Source organism: Oncorhynchus mykiss, chromosome 24 (assembly GCF_013265735.2).
Source record: "Oncorhynchus mykiss isolate Arlee chromosome 24, USDA_OmykA_1.1, whole genome shotgun sequence".
NCBI classification, from domain to species: Eukaryota; Metazoa; Chordata; class Actinopteri; order Salmoniformes; family Salmonidae; genus Oncorhynchus; species Oncorhynchus mykiss.
The window spans coordinates 37,050,044-37,069,045 of NC_048588.1; the positions used below are offsets into that span (position 1 = coordinate 37,050,044).

General features: G+C 46.7%; 1 protein-coding gene across 3 annotated transcripts in view; it reads left to right on the plus strand.

The window, feature by feature from the left end:
• The window catches only part of LOC110503264 (ubiquitin carboxyl-terminal hydrolase 32), a 93,448-nt gene that overhangs the window by 64,171 nt on the left and 10,275 nt on the right, over window positions 1-19,002 (plus strand). For 2 of the 3 annotated variants that reach the window (XM_036961645.1, XM_036961647.1), the window contains exons 16-29: window positions 1,489-1,648; window positions 5,188-5,342; window positions 6,265-6,346; window positions 6,542-6,616; window positions 6,833-6,971; window positions 7,925-8,030; window positions 9,796-9,969; window positions 11,540-11,714; window positions 12,221-12,372; window positions 13,407-13,527; window positions 14,197-14,402; window positions 18,071-18,255; window positions 18,470-18,556; window positions 18,661-18,781. In XM_036961645.1, the coding sequence (XP_036817540.1) occupies window positions 1,489-1,648; window positions 5,188-5,342; window positions 6,265-6,346; window positions 6,542-6,616; window positions 6,833-6,971; window positions 7,925-8,030; window positions 9,796-9,969; window positions 11,540-11,714; window positions 12,221-12,372; window positions 13,407-13,527; window positions 14,197-14,402; window positions 18,071-18,255; window positions 18,470-18,556; window positions 18,661-18,781 (1,938 nt within the window). The remainder of the gene's footprint in view (window positions 1-1,488; window positions 1,649-5,187; window positions 5,343-6,264; window positions 6,347-6,541; window positions 6,617-6,832; window positions 6,972-7,924; window positions 8,031-9,795; window positions 9,970-11,539; window positions 11,715-12,220; window positions 12,373-13,406; window positions 13,528-14,196; window positions 14,403-18,070; window positions 18,256-18,469; window positions 18,557-18,660; window positions 18,782-19,002) is intronic. The other variant, XM_036961646.1, reaches the window with a different exon arrangement.

Below are 19,002 nucleotides of genomic sequence, written 5' to 3' on the forward strand. Positions count from 1 at the left end.
ACCATCAGGCCCTAATGGCCTGGTACTCAGGGCTCTAACTACCATCAGGTCCTAATGGCCTGGTACTCAGGGCTCTCTCTAACCACTCTGACATCAATGCAAATAAGATGGAAAATCTCATCAAGCACTTATTTAAAAAAGTAGCATGCTTTTAAAACACACCCAACTGTTTAATGATTAATTTGAAGAAAGAAGTTCAACAACAGGTTGAAACTGAGTGGTAAACATGGTCGTTGTGGATGTTGTTTCTAAGCCTATCACAACGAAATGGACAGAGCTTTCTAATGATTCGCTCAAAACATCCATTAGCATATTTGTTTATGCATATTCATAAGCTTCTGAGCCTGGGGGGGAAAAAAACCTGAGTTACAATAAAGGTTGTGCCATTATATAATACCTAGCCTAACACATATTACGCATGGCAGAAAAACACTGTCTTTTACATGACAATAATCAGCTGACAAAATGTCATGACTGCCACAACTATCCCTTACACTATCACTGAACCATAGATAGACCACAACACAACCATCCCTTACACTATCACTGAACCATAGATAGACCACAACCAACCCTTACACTATCACTGAACCATAGATAGACCACAACCAACCCTTACACTATCACTGAACCATAGATAGACCACAACACAACCATCCCTTACACTATCACTGAACCATAGATAGACCACAACCAACCCTTACACTATCACTGAACCATAGATAGACCACAACACAACCATTCCTCACACTATCACTGAACAATAGATAGACCACAACCATCCCATACACTAACACTGAACCATAGATAGACCACAACCATCCCATACACTATCACTGAACCATAGATAGACCACAACACAACCATCCCTTACACTATCACTGAACCATAGATAGACCACAACCAACCCTTACACTAACACTGAACCATAGATAGACCACAACACAACCATCCCTCACACTATCACTGAACCATAGATAGACCACAACCAACCCTTACACTATCACTGAACCATAGATAGACCACAACCAACCCTTACACTATCACTGAACCATAGATAGACCACAACACAACCATCCCTTACACTATCACTGAACCATAGATCAGGGGTGTCAAACTCATGGGTCTAGTGTCTGCAGGTTTTAGTGTTTTCCTTTCCAGTTAAGACCTAGATGACCAGGTGAGGGGAGTTCCTTACTAATTAGTGACCTTTAATTCATCAATTAAAGACAAGGGAGGAGAGAGAACCAGCAGACACTCTGCCCTCGGTGGAATGAGATTGACACTTGTGCCATAGATGGTCTGCTTGAGGACTGGGTCTAGCTCGAGCGATTTTCAAACTATTGTGAACTTTTTTAGTTGCGTGTGTGTGTGTGTGTGTGATAATGTGTGTGTGTGATTGTGTGTGTGTGTGTGTCTGAAGTTAGGGTTCAGCCCTTAGAGGTAATTGTTGAATGCAATGCTTTTCCTCCTGTCCTTTTTTTCCAGGTGATCCAGCAGACGAAAACAGGCCGTGCTGAGCTGGAGCTCTTCCCACGCTACCTCCTCTTCCTGCGGCAGCAGCCCGCCACACGCACCCCCCAGTCCAACATCTGGGTTAACATGGGTATGACCAGCCTGAGAATGTTCCCCCAGCATCTCCCCAGAGGTAACGTAAGCCTGCAGCAAGAAAGAGAGACAGCCTGCTAGGAGCCAACAAACACTACTACTGTAGTCCACCCCTAATCATTCTGTTATAATGGACTGGTCCAGCCCTAATCATTCTGTTATAATGGACTGGTCCAGCCCTAATCATGCTGTTATAATGGACTGGTCCAGCCCTAATCATGCTGTTATAATGGACTGGTCCAGCCCTAATCATGCTGTTATAATGGACTGGTCCAGCCCTAATCATGCTGTTATAATGGACTGGTCCAGCCCTAATCATGCTGTTATAATGGACTGGTCCACTCCTAATCATGCTGTTTTAATGGACTGGTCCAGCCCTAATCATGCTGTTATAATGGACTGGTCCACCCCTAATCATGCTGTTATAATGGACTGGTCCAGCCCTAATCATGCTGTTATAATGGACTGGTCCACCCCTAATCATGCTGTTATAATGGACTGGTCCAGCCCTAATCATGCTGTTATAATGGACTGGTCCACTCCTAATCATGCTGTTATAATGGACTGGTCCAGCCCTAATCATGCTGTTTAAATGGACTGGTCCACCCCTAATCATTCTGTTATAATGGACTGGTCCAGCCCTAATCATGTTGTTATAATGGACTGGTCCAGCCCTAATCATGCTGTTATAATGGACTGGTCCACCCCTAATCATGCTGTTTTAATGGACTGGTCCACCCCTAATCATGCTGTTTTAATGGACTGGTCCACCCCTAATCATGCTGTTTTAATGGACTGGTCCAGCCCTAATCATGCTGTTTTTAATGGACTGGTCCACCCCTAATCATGCTGTTTTAATGGACTGGTCCACCCCTAATCATGCCCTTAAAATGGACTGGTACCGGCCCTAATCATGCCCCTAATCAAGATATTAGAATGGACTGGTCCAGGTTTGGCGGATGCCAGGAGAATGCTGCTTGCCCAAATGCATAGTGCTGACTGTAAAGTTTGGTGGAGGAGGAATAATGGTCTGGGGCTGGTTTTCATGGTTCAGGCCCCTTAGTTCCAGTGAAGGGAAATCTCAATGCTACAGCATACAATAACATTCTAGACTATTCTGTGCTTCTAACTTTGTGGCAACAGTTTTGGGAAGGACCTTTCCTGTTTCAGCATGACAATGCCCCTGTGCTATGCCACCCTTACTTCTCGCGGCTAGAGGCACTGTGAGACAGAGTGCTGCACAGAGGCACTGTGAGACAGAGCGCTGCACAGAGGCACTGTGAGACATTAGAGCTCAGCACAGAGGCACTGTGAGACATTAGAGCTCAGCACAGAGGCACTGTGAGACAGAGCGCTGCACAGAGGCACTGTGAGACAGAGCGCTGCACAGAGGCACTGTGAGACAGAGCGCTGCACAGAGGCACTGTGAGACAGAGCGCTGCACAGAGGCACTGTGAGACAGAGCGCTGCACAGAGGCACTGTGAGACAGAGCGCTGCACAGAGGCACTGTGAGACAGAGCGCTGCACAGAGGCACTGTGAGACAGAGCGCTGCACAGAGGCACTGAGACATTAGAGCTCAGCGCAGAGGCACTGTGAGACAGAGCGCTGCGCAGAGGCACTGTGAGACAGAGCGCTGCGCAGAGGCACTGTGAGACAGAGCGCTGCGCAGAGGCACTGTGAGACAGAGCGCTGCGCAGAGGCACTGTGAGACAGAGCGCTGCGCAGAGGCACTGTGAGACAGAGCGCTGCGCAGAGGCACTGTGAGACAGAGCGCTGCGCAGAGGCACTGTGAGACAGAGCGCTGCGCAGAGGCACTGTGAGACAGAGCGCTGCGCAGAGGCACTGTGAGACAGAGCGCTGCGCAGAGGCACTGTGAGACAGAGCGCTGCGCAGAGGCACTGTGAGACAGAGCGCTGCGCAGAGGCACTGTGAGACAGAGGCACTGTGAGACAGAGGCACTGTGAGACAGAGCGCTGCAACTGAGGCACTGAGACATTAGAGCGCTGCGCAGAGGCACTGTGAGACAGAGCGCTGCGCAGAGGCACTGTGAGACAGAGCGCTGCGCAGAGGCACTGTGAGACAGAGCGCTGCGCAGAGGCACTGTGAGACAGAGCGCTGCGCAGAGGCACTGTGAGACAGAGCGCTGCACAGAGGCACTGTGAGACATTAGAGCTCAGCACAGAGGCACTGTGAGACAGAGCGCTGCACAGAGGCACTGTGAGACATTAGAGCTCAGCACAGAGGCACTGTGAGACAGAGAGTTGCGCAGAGGCACTGTGAGACAGAGCACTGCGCAGAGGCACTGTGAGACAGAGCGCTGCGCAGAGGCACTGTGAGACAGAGCGCTGCGCAGAGGCACTGTGAGACAGAGCGCTGCGCAGAGGCACTGTGAGACAGAGCGCTGCGCAGAGGCACTGTGAGACAGAGCGCTGCGCAGAGGCACTGTGAGACATTAGAGACAGCACCGGTCCGATTAGATCACCACTCCATCAGATGTTTGGCCCAGAAGAGTTCGCTTGGCTCCGATCACAAATACCAGCTGACCAGGCATATAGATAAAACCACATATAATACATACCATCTAGCAGATATATAGATAAAACCACATAGAATACATACCATTTAGCAGATATATAGATAAAACCACATAGACTACATACCATCTAGCAGATATATAGATAAAAACACATATAATACATACCATTTAGCAGATATATAGATAAAACCACATAGAATACATACCATTTAGCAGATGCTGTTATCTTAGTCATGCTGCATACATATTAGGCATGGGTGGCCTCCAATCATTGGTGACACACTGACCAAAGAGCAAGGCTGTGCTGCTGGGAGAATGGGTGGCTTTTCATTTTCCCCCTTTCTGTTTGCTTTCAAAAATACAAGCATTACCAACCAATATTAAGATGTTTTATTTTTACTTTTCAAGTCAATAATAATAAGTTCCATTTTGTTTTTTATTAATTGTTTATTAACTGAAACTAATATAGATTTTGTTGCCTTCTTTGATCGGAGGCTTTTTTTAAATGTAATGACTCGGGTCTGTATTAATTAAATGACCTAATCTAAAAACACCCTTTCTTGCTGCTTCCTTACACCTAATCCTACCTGAGCTGAACTACTCTTTAACTCTTGTAATAATGTCTTGATTTAATTAACTCATTTTCTTAAAGTTCACGTGAGTCTGGGTGGCAAGAGTATTTACAATATTACAGGACTTTTCAGTAATTCTGATGAGTTTATAGTTCATTAAAGGCTGGAGTGTTCTCCTTTTTCTCTCCTCCCTCCCCCTCTCCCCCCCCCCCCCCTCTCCCCTCTCTCTCTTCCCCCCCCTCTCCCCTCTCCCCCCTCTCCCCTCTCTCTCCCACCTCATTGTCCATTCACTCTCCCCTGTCCTCTCGCTCGCTCACTCCCTTCCCCTCTCTCCTCCCTCTTCCTCCCTCCCCCTCGCTCACACCCTCCCCCTCTTTCCCTCCCCCTCTCTCCTCCATCCCCCTCTCTCCTCCCTCCCCCTCTCTCACTCCCTCGCCCTCTTTCCCTCTCCCTCCTCCTCCCCCTCCAGGGAACGTGCCCTCCCCCAACGCTCCTCTGAAGCGTGTCCTGGCCTATACAGGCTGTTTCAGCCGCGTGGGCACCATCAAGGACATCCACCTGTACCTGTCTCGGAGGCTACGCATCAAAGACGAGGACATGAGGCTGTGGCTCTACAACAGCGAGGTGTGTGTGTGTGTGTGTGTGTGTGTGTGTGTGTGAGAGAGAGATACCCGGTTTGACCCGGTTCTCCTCCCCCCCCATAACTATCTGACCCGGTTTTCCTCCCCCCCAGAACTGTCTGACCCGGTTCTCCTCCCCCCCATAACTATCTGACCCGGTTCCCCCCCCCCAAGAACTGTCTGACCCGGTTCTCCCCCCCCCCCCATAACTATCTGACCCGGTTCTCCTCCCCCCCCCAGAACTGTCTGACCCGGTTCTCCCCCCCCCCCCCCCCCCCAATAACTATCTGACCCGGTTCTCCTCCCCCCCCCCAGAACTGTCTGACCCGGTTCTCTCCCCCCCCCCCCCCCCCATAACTTTCTGACCCGGTTCTCCTCCCCCCCCATAACTATCTGACCCGGTTCTCCTCCCCCCCAGAACTATCTGACCCGGTTCTCCTCCCCCCCATAACTATCTGACCCGGTTCTCCTCCCCCCCCATAACTATCTGACCCGGTTCTCCTCCCCCCCCATAACTATCTGACCCGGTTCTCCTCCCCCCCAGAACTATCTGACCCGGTTCTCCTCCCCCCCAGAACTATCTGACCCGGTTCTCCTCCCCCCCAGAACTATCTGACCCGGTTCTCCTCCCCCCCAGAACTATCTGACCCGGTTCTCCTCCCCCCCAGAACTATCTGACCCAGTCCCCCCCCCCCCCCCCCCAGAACTGTCTGACCCAGTCCCCCCCCCCCCCCAGAACTGTCTGACCCTGTTCTCCCCCCCCCCAGAACTATCTGACCCGGTTCTCCTCCCCCCCATAACTGTCTGACCCGGTTCTCCTCCCCCCCCAGAACTATCTGACCCGGTTCTCCTCCCCCCCCAGAACTATCTGACCCGGTTCTCCTCCCCCCCCCATAACTATCTGACCCGGTTCTCCTCCCCCCCAGAACTATCTGACCCTGCTGGATGACGAGGACCACACTCTGGAGGGCCTGAAGATCCAGGACGAGCAGCACTTAGTTATCGAAGGTACGTTCAAAACGACTTTTCAGCACAGTAATTAAAATGTTTATCTGACTGCTGAGTTTGCCGAGTGTGTTGAAATGTAAAAAAAAAAAAAATGGACTGACTGGAAAATGTCTGATTTTAAAAAGAGAAGATTTAAAAGTAGTCTTTAGTACTGTAAGTCATTGATGTGTAAAAACCTTCATCTTGTGTTTTTAGTTCGGAACAAAGACATGAGCTGGCCAGAAGAGATGTCCTTCATCGCTAACAGCAGTACAATGGACCGACATAAAGGTACGTCATCTTCATCGTCATCTTCATCGTCATCGTCCCACTTTACAGTCACAGCCACCTTCTACCAGTTCATCAGTTACATACATTTACAATGCAGTTATCAAGAGCTTTCACTTTCAGTATTTAAGGTTAGATTTATGTCTCTATAACCTTCCTCCCCTTCTCTCCTAAAACCTTTCAAACATGTATGTAATACTGTACATGTCTTCCCCCCAGTTGCTACGGAGAAGGGTGCCACGGGCCTCAGTAACCTAGGCAACACGTGCTTTATGAACTCTAGTATCCAGTGTGTGAGCAACACCACGCCTCTGACTGACTACTTCATCTCAGGAAGACACCTCTATGAACTCAACAGGTAGCTAGCTGTGTGTCTCTGTGTGCGTGTGTGTCCCTGTGTGTGTGTGTCCCTGTGTGTGTGTGTCCCTGTGTGTGTGTCCCTGTGTGTGTGTGTGTGTACCTGTGTGTGTCCCTGTGTGTGTGTGTCCCTGTGTGCGTCCGTGAAAAGGTGTACAGCTTGTTGGATAGCTGTCACGAGAATTTTCAATCCCAATGATAACAACTGACAATCAATAGCTCTGACCAATCCCCGAGATCTGTAAGACCATGGGTATAATAATAAACAACCAATAGCTCTGACCAATCCTGAGATCTGTAAGACCATGGGTATAATAATAAACAATCAATAGCTCTGACCAATCCCCGAGATCTGTAAGACCATGGGTATAATAATAATTAGTCAAAGACTCAGCTTATGCAAAAAGATACAGTACAGTTTTTTCATGAGAACGTTCTTCCGTCCATTATACAAAGACATCCATTTTATAGCTGTGCACATACTTCCACACAGACAGTAGGTGAGTTTTATCCTTCTCCGTAGTTCTCACCACTGTGTATCACTACCTAGCCGACAGGTCCATTCCCCGGAGATTAGGGAAACCTTGAGAAGTACTCCCTATGCTATCGTAAGTTCCTCAGAGGCCTAGCCAGGTCGGTCCAAACACAGTTTAATAACTGTTCTGTTTTTTTTCTTCGGCACACACGCACACGCACACACACACGCACACACACACATACAATTTCAAATCCTAAGCTACGCCTTGCTCAGACAGTCTGTGTTTTTCCACTATACAGATACATTGTTTAATCTAATTCTGACTAAAACTACACACATCATCAGATTATAATTGTACGATTCTAATCAATTTCATACAATTATAAGGTTTCAGAGTGGAATTATTTTATCATTATCTTTCAACATATACATTATTTTATCAATAGCATCACTGACTTGTTATTTTTTGTGTCCAGAACCAACCCCATCGGGATGCGAGGTCACATGGCTAAATGCTACGGAGACCTGCTGATGGAGCTGTGGAGTGGAACACAGAGGAACGTTGCTCCTCTCAAACTCCGGGTGAGTTTATAAATCCTGGCATGGATCGTCACAACAACAGTGGATGGGATTTCCTTACTCCCTGTAAGTGGACAGTAGCTTGTACTATGTAGCTTTGTAGCTTGCCGATGGTCTGTCCTCACTGCCGATGGTCTGTCCTCACTGCCGATGGTCTGTCCTCACTGCCGATGGTCTGTCCTCACTGCCGATGGTCTGTCCTCACTGCCGATGGTCTGTCCTCACGGCCGATGGTCTGTCCTCACGGCCGATGGTCTGTCCTCACGGCCGATGGTCTGTCCTCACTGCCGATGGTCTGTCCTCACTGCCGATGGTCTGTCCTCACGGCCGATGGTCTGTCCTCACTGCCGATGGTCTGTCCTCACTGCCGATGGTCTGTCCTCACTGCCGATGGTCTGTCCTCACTGCCAGAACAGTAGATAGAGGAGATCCTCATTGTCGTCCTAAATATGACACAAATAATACTGATTAAAGGTTCGAAAAGCTAATGTCATGATTTTAAAAGCTAATGTCATGATTTGAAAAGCTAATGTCATGATTTGAAAAGCTAATGTCATGATTTTAAAAGCTAATGTCATGATTTTAAAAGGTAATGTCATGATTTTAAAAGGTAATGTCATGATTTTTTTAATTTTTTTTATTTAACTAGGCAAGTGAGTTAAAAACGAATTCTTTACAAAGCAGCAGAGCCAATAAACATAATATGAAGAACGAACATCATTGTGACCATTCATATGTTGCAGTAGAACTGTAAATATGACTGTAAATATCAAGAAAATACAGGTTTTATGTTAAAGGTTATCTTACTAAGAAAATAGTCCTGATCATAGATATAGATATAATAGATCATATATATAATAGATCATAGATATAATAGATCATAGATATAGATATAATAGATCATAGATATAATAGATATAGATATAATAGATCATAGATATCATAGATATAGATCGTATAGACCTAGACGATCTCCAAAACAACTAACTAACACACTGAAATCATACATTTTCAATCATTTAAATTGTAAAAGTCGTATCAATTTCTACTCTGTACCGTAACAATTTGTACCAATTTGGGAGATAAAAAGTCATTAAAGTATTCCATAATTTCTCTGTGTATTTCAGATGGTATCAAGTCATTAGAATGTATCAGAGGCTACAAACATAGAGCTTTTTTTATTTTAAAATGAATTGGAAGTCTCCTGGCTGGCTACTCAATGTACTTACAGAAGACACTGCACATTTTCCCCCCTGTAGTGGACAATAGTAAAGTAGATGTCTGGGAAGCTATTACCTTAATATCTTTGTTTCTATTCTCCCCCCCTGTAGTGGACGATAGTAAAGTAGATGTCTGGGAAGCTATTATCTTTGTTACCATTCTCCCCCCTGTAGTGGGCGATAGTAAAGTAGATGTCTGGGAAGCTATTACCTTAATATCTTTGTTTCCATTCTCCCCCCTGTAGTGGACGATAGCTTGTCCAAATTATTTTTGGCCTTATTGACTCCACGTGAATTAATTGACTAATATGTGGTTATGTCTGTGTTACCGTTACCTCTAACTTTGTGTCTCCATATGGCTGCTTTTACACAGACAGCCCAATTTGCATATTTCTTTTCACTAATTAGTCATTTGACCAATCAGATCGGCTCTTAAAGATCTGATGTGATTTGTCAATTTGTCAAAGACCAATTTTGTGTAAAAAAAAAAAATATCAGAATTGTTCTGTTTGTGTTGACTGTGGTTGTCTCACTACCGCCCCCTGTAGTGGACGATAGCGAAGTACGCCCCGCGGTTCAACGGCTTCCAGCAGCAGGACAGTCAGGAGCTCCTGGCCTTCCTATTGGACGGGCTCCATGAGGACCTGAACAGGGTGCATGAGAAACCCTACGTAGAGCTGAAGGACAGCAACGGACGACCCGACTGGGAGGTCGCATCAGAGGTCAGAGTTCAATCAACAAACCAATCTAACATGTACACACACACACACACAGGCATCTACACACACAGCCTATCAACCAACATGTATTATCAATCAACCTTTATTTTCCCTGAGAAAGTTCCCCAATAAATGTTTTGGGGGAAATTTATCAGAGGGCCTTCAGTTGCACAGGCCCCCAGTTGCCCATCCCTGATCTTAGGTCCTTAGAGACCAGGGGAGAGGGGACTGTCCATCTTAGGTCCCTAGAGACCAGGGGAGAGGGGACAGTCCATCTTAGGTGACTAGAGATCAGGGGAGAGGAGAGGGGACAGTCCATCTTAGGTCCCTAGAGACCAGGGGAGAGGAGAGGGGACAGTCCATCTTAGGTGACTAGAGAGCAGGAGAGGGGACAGTCCATCATAGGTGACTAGAGACCAGGGGAGAGTAGAGGGGACAGTCCATCTTAGGTCCCTAGAGACCAGGGGAGAGGAGAGGGGACAGTCCATCTTAGGTGACTAGAGACCAGGGGAGAGGGGACAGTCCATCTTAGGTGACTAGAGACCAGGGGAGAGGAGAGGGGACAGTCCATCTTAGGTCCCTAGAGACCAGGGGTGATCAGAGAGGACAGTCCATCTTAGATGACTAGAGACCAGAGGAGAGGGGACAGTCCATCTTAGGAGACTAGAGACCAGGAGAGGGGACAGTCCATCTTAGGTGACTAGAGACCAGGAGAGGGGACAGTCCATCTTAGGTGACTATAGACCAGGGAAGAGGAGAGGGGACAGTCCATCTTAGGTGACTAGAGACCAGGGGAGAGGAGAGGGGACAGTCCATCTTAGGTCCCTAGAGACCAGGTGAGAGGACAGTTCATCTTAGGTGATTAGAGACCAGGGGTGATCAGAGAGGACAGTCCATCTTAGATGACTAGAGACCAGAGGAGAGGGGACAGTCCATCTTAGGAGACTAGAGACCAGGAGAGAGGACAGTCCATCTTAGGTGACTAGAGACCAGGGGAGAGGGGACAGTCCATCTTAGGAGACTAGAGACCAGGGGAGAGGAGAGGGGACCGTCCATCTTAGGTCCCTAGAGACCAGGTGAGAGGACAGTTCATCTTAGGTGATTAGAGACCAGGGGAGAGGAGAGGGGACCGTCCATCTTAGGTCCCTAGAGACCAGGTGAGAGGACAGTTCATCTTAGGAGACTAGAGACCAGGTGAGAGGACAGTCCATCTTAGGTGACTAGAGACCAGGGGAGAGTGGACAGTCCATCTTAGATGACTAGAGACCAGGAGAGAGGAAAGAGTCAAAAATTGATCCACTAAACATTTCTTAAAGAGTGGATAACCTGTGGCGTGTGTATTGGTGTTCACGTTATGGACAGAGGATAAAGGTGTGTGTGTGTGTGTGTGTGAGATCCTACGAGGGATTAGCAGGATTAGTGCTGTGTGTGTTTTACGTCTCTCTATGGTTCCGTGTGTGTTCCTCGTCAGGCGTGGGAGAACCACTTGCTGTGTGTGTTATACATATCTCTATGGTTCCGTGTGTGTGTGTTTTACATCTCTCTATGGTTCCGTGTGTGTGTTCCTCGTCAGGCGTGGGAGAACCACTTGCTGAGGAACCGTTCCATCGTGGTGGATCTGTTCCACGGCCAGCTCAAGTCCCAGGTCAAGTGTAAGACGTGTGGTCACATCAGCGCCCGCTTCGACCCCTTCAACTTCCTGTCTTTACCCCTCCCCATGGACAGCTCCATGCACCTGGAGATCACTGGTGAGGACCTGGGACTCAATACCCTGGTGGGGTGGGGTCCCTGGAAAGGGGCGGAGGAGGGTTTGATCTCTGTGGACCAGATTGCCGTTTGGTGACTTGGTTTTGGTCTTAATTAACCTGAACAGAGGAGAGTTGTTGTACTAACAGGTGGGAGGGGTCAGTAATGAATTTTCCTACACGCTTCTTTACCCTGGAATGGTGCGGGTCAATGGCTCTTCTCCCGACACCTCAAAAGCAGCAAAGCATATCCTCATAGACAATATTAGTCCATGGGAAATGTACACATGTCTATTCACTTCCTGATGTGACTGCATTTCCCCTCTCTGTCTGCCTCTCTGTCTGTCTGTCTGTCTGTCTGTCTGTCTGTCTGTCTGTCTGTCTGTCTGTCTGTCTGTCTGTCTGTCTGTCTGTCTGTCTGTCTGTCTGTCTGTCTGTCTGTCTGTCTGTCTGTCTGTCTCTCTCTGTCTCGTCTCTCTGTCTGTCTCTCTGTCTCGTCTGTCTGTCAGTCATTATGCTGGATGGTTCTACCCCTGTACGGTTCGGCCTGAGGCTCAACATGGATGACAAGTACACCGGCCTGAAGAAACAGCTGAGTGAACTGTGTAGTCTGAAACCAGAACAGATACTACTGGCTGAGGTCCACACCTCCAACATCAAGGTACACACACTGATGTACACACACACACACACACACACACACACACACACACACACACACACACTGATGTACACACACACACACACACACACACTGATGTACACACACTGATGTACACACACACACACACACACACACTGATGTACACACACACACACACACACACACACACACACTGATGTACGTACACACACACACACACACACACTGATGTACACACACACACACACACACACACTGATGTACACACACACACACACACACACACACACACTGATGTACACACACACACACACACACACACTGAAGTACACACACACACTGATGTACACGCACACACACACTGATGTGCACACACACACACACATACACACACACACACTGATGTACACACACACACTGATGTACACACACACACACACACACTGATGTACACGTACACACACACACACACACACACACACACACACACACACTGATGTACACACACACACACTGATACACACACACACACACACACACACACACACTGATGTACACACACACACGCACACTGATGTACACACACACACACACACTGATGTACACACACACACACACTGATGTACACGCACACGCACACTGATGTGCACACACACACACACATACACACACACACACTGATGTACACACACACACTGATGTACACACACACACACACACTGATGTACACGTACACACACACACACACACACACACACACACACACACACACACACACACTGATGTACACACACACACTGATACACACACACACACACACACACACACACTGATGTACACACACACACACTGATACACACACACACACACACACACACACTGATACACACACACACACACACACACTGATGTACACACACACACACACACTGATACACACACACACACACACACACACACACACACACACTGATGTACACACACACACACACTGATGCGCACACACAAGTGCAACACAGGGAGTAGTAATTGTGTGTTTTTGTGTGTGGTAGAACTTCCCTCAGGATAACGAGAAGGTGCGTCTGTCGGGGAACGGCTTCCTGTGCGCGTTTGAGATCCCTGTCCCAGGCTCCCCCACCTCCCTCACCTCCCTCTCCTCTCCAACACAGACAGGTGAGAACCTCCTACACTTTCACACACTCCGGTTCTAGAGGTTGGTAGAATGTAACCCACGGCGGTTCTAGAGGTTGGTAGAATGTAACCCACGTCGGTTCTAGATGTTGGTAGAATGTAACCCACGTCGGTTCTAGATGTTGGTAGAATGTAACCCACGGCTGGTTCTAGATGTTGGTAGAATGTAACCCACGGCTGGTTCTAGATGTTGGTAGAATGTAACCCACGTCAGTTCTAGATGTTGGTAGAATGTAACCCACGGCTGGTTCTAGATGTTGGTAGAATGTAACCCACGTCAGTTCTAGATGTTGGTAGAATGTAACCGACGCTGGTTCTAGAGGTTGGTAGAATGTAACACACGCTGGTTCTAGATGTTGGTAGAATGTAACCCACGTCAGTTCTAGAGGTTGGTAGAATGTAACACACGCTGGTTCTAGAGGTTGGTAGAATGTAACCCACGGCTGGTTCTAGAGGTTGTCACTGTGACACGCGGTGACCAGTGGTGGGGATCGTTAGACCCGATTGGAGCTGAAGTGACCGGAGCTGCCACCTTGTACCTCCTCGTTATGAACGTAACCCTAACTCCTCAATCTTTTCCCAGAAGGCTCTCTGACATGTCCTTCTGTAACACAAGTTCTCGCTCTCTCTCTCTCTCCGACACCTCTCCAGACATCACCCCTGTGCCCGTGGCTAATGGGGTGGCGGTGACAGCGGAAGGGCATCCTGCCGGTAAGCCTGGTCTGATCCCCATCGGCATGCCCAGCGCTGTGGTGCCCTGCAGAGAGGCCACGCAGAGAGCCCTGGTCAACGGACACGTGCCCCCCGTCCAGGACAGCCCCTTCATTGGGTACATCATTGCCATGCACAGAAAGATGGTGGGTACCACAGAATATATAGATATTGTGTTTGTGTGTAGTTTTGGGACACAACATCAGGAGTCCGTATTATTAGGACTCTCTGAGTTGTGCATCGTTCTGTTGGATAGTGATGAGAAAATAACCCCAACCGCAAAATCGCCTGCTACACAAAAAAAACTAACACGTTTCCTGTCACCCAAATGCACATGTACCAATCTCTAGGAACTCTACTTACCTGAAGTAAAGTTAAAATGTGTTCCTCGCTATAAAATAAACTTCTGAATCGGGCTTTTTGTCCGAACCGCACCATATTCCTGCTGTGTTGAACAGAGTGCTGTCGTTAGACCATGTACATCACGTGAGACTTTCTACCAGGAAGTCTAACACTGTTCAACTCCGCAGGGACATGGTGCGGTTCGGGCAAAAAGCCAGATTCAGAAGTTTATTTTATAGCGAGGAAAACATTTTAACTTTACTTCAGGTAAGTAGAGTTCCTAGAGATTGTACCGGCGTGGCCAAAAGATTTGAGAATGACACAAATCTTAATTTTCACGAAGTCTGCTGCTTCAGTTTGTGTGATGGCAATTTGCATATACTCCAGAATGTTGTGAAGAGTGATCAGATGAATTGCAAAGTCTCTCTCTGCCATGCAAATGAACTGAATCGCCAAATAAACATTTCCACTGCATTTCAGCCCTGCCACAAAAGGACCAGCTGACGTCATGTCAGTGATTATCTCATTAACACAGGTGTGAGTGTTGACCAGGAAAAGGCTGGAGATCACTCTGTCATGCTGATTGAGTTGGAATAACAGACTGGAAGCTTCAAAAGGAGGGTGGTGCTTGGAATAATTGTTCTTCCTCTGTCCACCATGGTTACCTGCAAGGAAACACGTGTCGTTATCATTGCTTTGCACAAAAAGGGCTTCACAGGCAAGGATATTGCTGCCAGTAAGATTGGACCTAAATCCACCATTTATCGGATCATCAAGAATTTCAAGGAGAGCGGTTCAATTGTTGTGAAGAAGGCTTCAGGGCGCAAAAGAAAGTCCAACAAGCGCCAGGACCGTCTCCTAATGTTGATTCAGCTGCGGGATCGGAGCACCACCAGTACAGAGCTTGCTCAGGAATGGCAGCAGGCAGGTGTGAGTGCATCTGCACACACAGTGAGGTGAAGACTTTTGGAGGATGGCCTGGTGTCAAGAAGGGCAGCAAAGAAGCCACTTCTCTCCAGGAAAAACATTAGGGACAGGAATTGGACTGCTGAGGACTGGGGTAAAGTAATTTTCTCTGATGAATCCCCTTTCCGATTGTTTGGGGCATCCGGAAAGAAGCTTGTCCGGAGAAGACAAGGTGGGCGCTACCATCAGTCCTGTGTCATGCCTACAGTAAAGCATCCTGAGACCATTCATGTGTGGGGTTGCTTCTCAGCCAAGGGAGTGGGCTCACGTACAATCTTGCCTAAGAACACAGCCATGAATAAAGAATGGTACCAACACATCCTCCGAGAGCAACTTCTCCCAACCATCCAGGAACAGTTTGGTGACGAACAATGCCTTTTCCAGCATGATGGAGCACCTTGCCATAAGGCAAAAGTGAGAACTAAGTGGCTCGGGGAACAAAACATCAATATTTTGGGTCCATGGCCAGGAAACTCCCCAGACCTTAATCCCATTGAGAACTTGTGGTCAATCCTCAGGAGGTGGGTGGACAAACAAAACCCCACAAATTCTGGCAAACTCCAAGCATTGATTATGCAAGACTGGGCTGCCATCAGTCAGGATGTGGCCCAGAAGTTAATTGTACTCTATAGTAGTACGAGTGCAGTTAAGAGTGTACTCTATAGTAGTACGAGTGTAGTTAAGTGTGTACTCTATAGTAGTACGAGTGCAGTTAAGAGTGTACTCTATAGTAGTATGAGTGCAGTTAAGAGTGTACTCTATAGTAGTATGAGTGTAGTTAAGAGTGTACTCTATAGTAGTTAAGAGTGTACTCTATAGTAGTTAAGAGTGTACTCTATAGTAGTATGAGTGCAGTTAAGAGTGTACTCTATAGTAGTACGAGTGCAGTTAAGAGTGTACTCTATAGTAGTACGAGTGTAGTTAAGAGTGTACTCTATAGTAGTTAAGAGTGTACTCTATAGTAGTTAAGAGTGTACTCTATAGTAGTATGAATGCAGTTAAGAGTGTACTCTATAGTAGTATGAGTGTAGTTAAGAGTGTACTCTATAGTAGTTAAGAGTGTACTCTATAGTAGTTAAGAGTGTACTCTATAGTAGTTAAGAGTGTACTCTATAGTAGTTAAGAGTGTACTCTATAGTAGTACAAGTGTAGTTAAGAGTGTACTCTATAGTAGTTAAGAGTGTACTCTATAGTAGTTAAGAGTGTACTCTATAGTAGTTAAGAGTGTACTCTATAGTAGTATGAGTGCAGTTAAGAGTGTACTCTATAGTAGTATGAGTGTAGTTAAGAGTGTACTCTATAGTAGTACGAGTGCAGTTAAGAGTGTACTCTATAGTAGTACGAGTGTAGTTAAGAGTGTACTCTATAGTAGTTAAGAGTGTACTCTATAGTAGTTAAGAGTGTACTCTATAGTAGTTAAGAGTGTACTCTATAGTAGTTAAGAGTGTACTCTATAGTAGTTAAGAGTGTACTCTATAGTAGTTAAGAGTGTAGTTAAGAGTGTACTCTATAGTAGTTAAGAGTGTACTCTATAGTAGTTAAGAGTGTACTCTATAGTAGTACAAGTGTAGTTAAGAGTGTACTCTATAGTAGTTAAGAGTGTACTCTATAGTAGTTAAGAGTGTACTCTATAGTAGTACAAGTGTAGTTAAGAGTGTACTCTATAGTAGTTAAGATTGTACTCTATAGTACTACTAGTGCAGTTAAGAGTGTACTCTATAGTAGTACGAGTGTACTCTATAGTAAAGAGTGTACTCTATAGTAGTACAAGTGCAGTTAAGAGTGTACTCTATAGTAGTTAAGAGTGTACTCTATAGTACTACGAGTGCAGTTAAGAGTGTACTCTATAGTAGTTAAGAGTGTACTCTATAGTAAAGAGTGTACTCTATAGTAGTACAAGTGCAGTTAAGAGTGTACTCTATAGTAGTTAAGAGTGTACTCTATAGTACTACGAGTGCAGTTAAGAGTGTACTCTATAGTACTACTAGTGCAGTTAAGAGTGTACTCTATAGTAGTTAAGAGTGTACTCTATAGTAGTTAAGAGTGTACTCTATAGTAGTACAAGTGCAGTTAAGAGTGTACTCTATAGTAGTTAAGAGTGTACTCTATAGTAGTATGAGAGCAGTTAAGAGTGTACTCTATAGTAGTATGAGTGTAGTTAAGAGTGTACTCTATAGTAGTTAAGAGTGTACTCTATAGTAGTTAAGAGTGTACTCTATAGTAGTATGAGTGCAGTTAAGAGTGTACTCTATAGTAGTACGAGTGCAGTTAAGAGTGTACTCTATAGTACTACGAGTGCAGTTCAGAGGTCCTAGTGGGAAGTATATTTTCAATGAGGAAATACATTTAGCAACTTTGACATGACGCGCTGTGTAAACTTGACCCTTGTTTATTTTTTTTAAGTGATGAATACTGTTAGAGGTCTCTGTCCCCCCCCCCCCCTTTCTCATGTTTGGTCCTTGAGGTTTGGCTGTTCTTTTTTTCTTTCCTGTATGTCCTCCTGTAGATCCGGACGGAGTTGTATTTCCTGTCCAGTCAGAAGAACCGTGCCAGTCTGTTTGGGATGCCTCTGATCGTTCCCTGTACGGTTCACACCAGTCAGAAGGACCTGTACGATGCTGTCTGGATACAGGTGGCCCGTCTGGCCAGCCCTCTGCCCCCGCAGGAGGCCAGCAACCATGCACAGGACTGGTCAGTACCCCCCCCCCACACACACACACACACACACACACACACACACACACACACACACACACACACACACACACACAGGGCTAGTCTGCAAGTCTCCCCTTGATGTGATGGTTATCTTGATTGCCTGCTGGTTGTCAATAAAGGTGTGTGCGTGTGTGCGTGTGTGCGTGTGTGCGTGTGTGTGTGTGTGTGTGTTATGCCCCTACTACAGTGATGACAGTATGGGCTACCAGTACCCCTTCACACTGAGAGTGGTGGGGAAGGATGGCAGCTCGTGTGCCTGGTGTCCCTGGTACAGGTGAGGTGGCCTCCTCCGTCATCAGCATCATCAAAACACACTTCACTTCTGTTACTAGATCTCATTTGGCTTCTGCTCAACTGTGTGTTACCGTGTGTGTTCAGGTTCTGTCGAGGCTGTGCGGTGGACTGTACGGAGGACAGGGCCTCGGTAGAAAACGCCTACATAGCTGTCGACTGGGATCCTACGGCCCTACACCTCCGTTACCAGACCTCACAGGAGAGGGTGAGTCACTAGATCCTATAGGAAAAGATGCCATCCACTCATCACATATTATGCAGACGTTATTGCTGGTGTAGCGAAATGCTTGTGTTCCTAACTCCAACAGTGCAATAATATTTAACAATACACACAACTGAACGTAAAATAATGGAATTATTAAATATATAAATATTAGGACGAGCAATATAGGAGTGACATTGACTAAATACAGTAGAATAGAATAC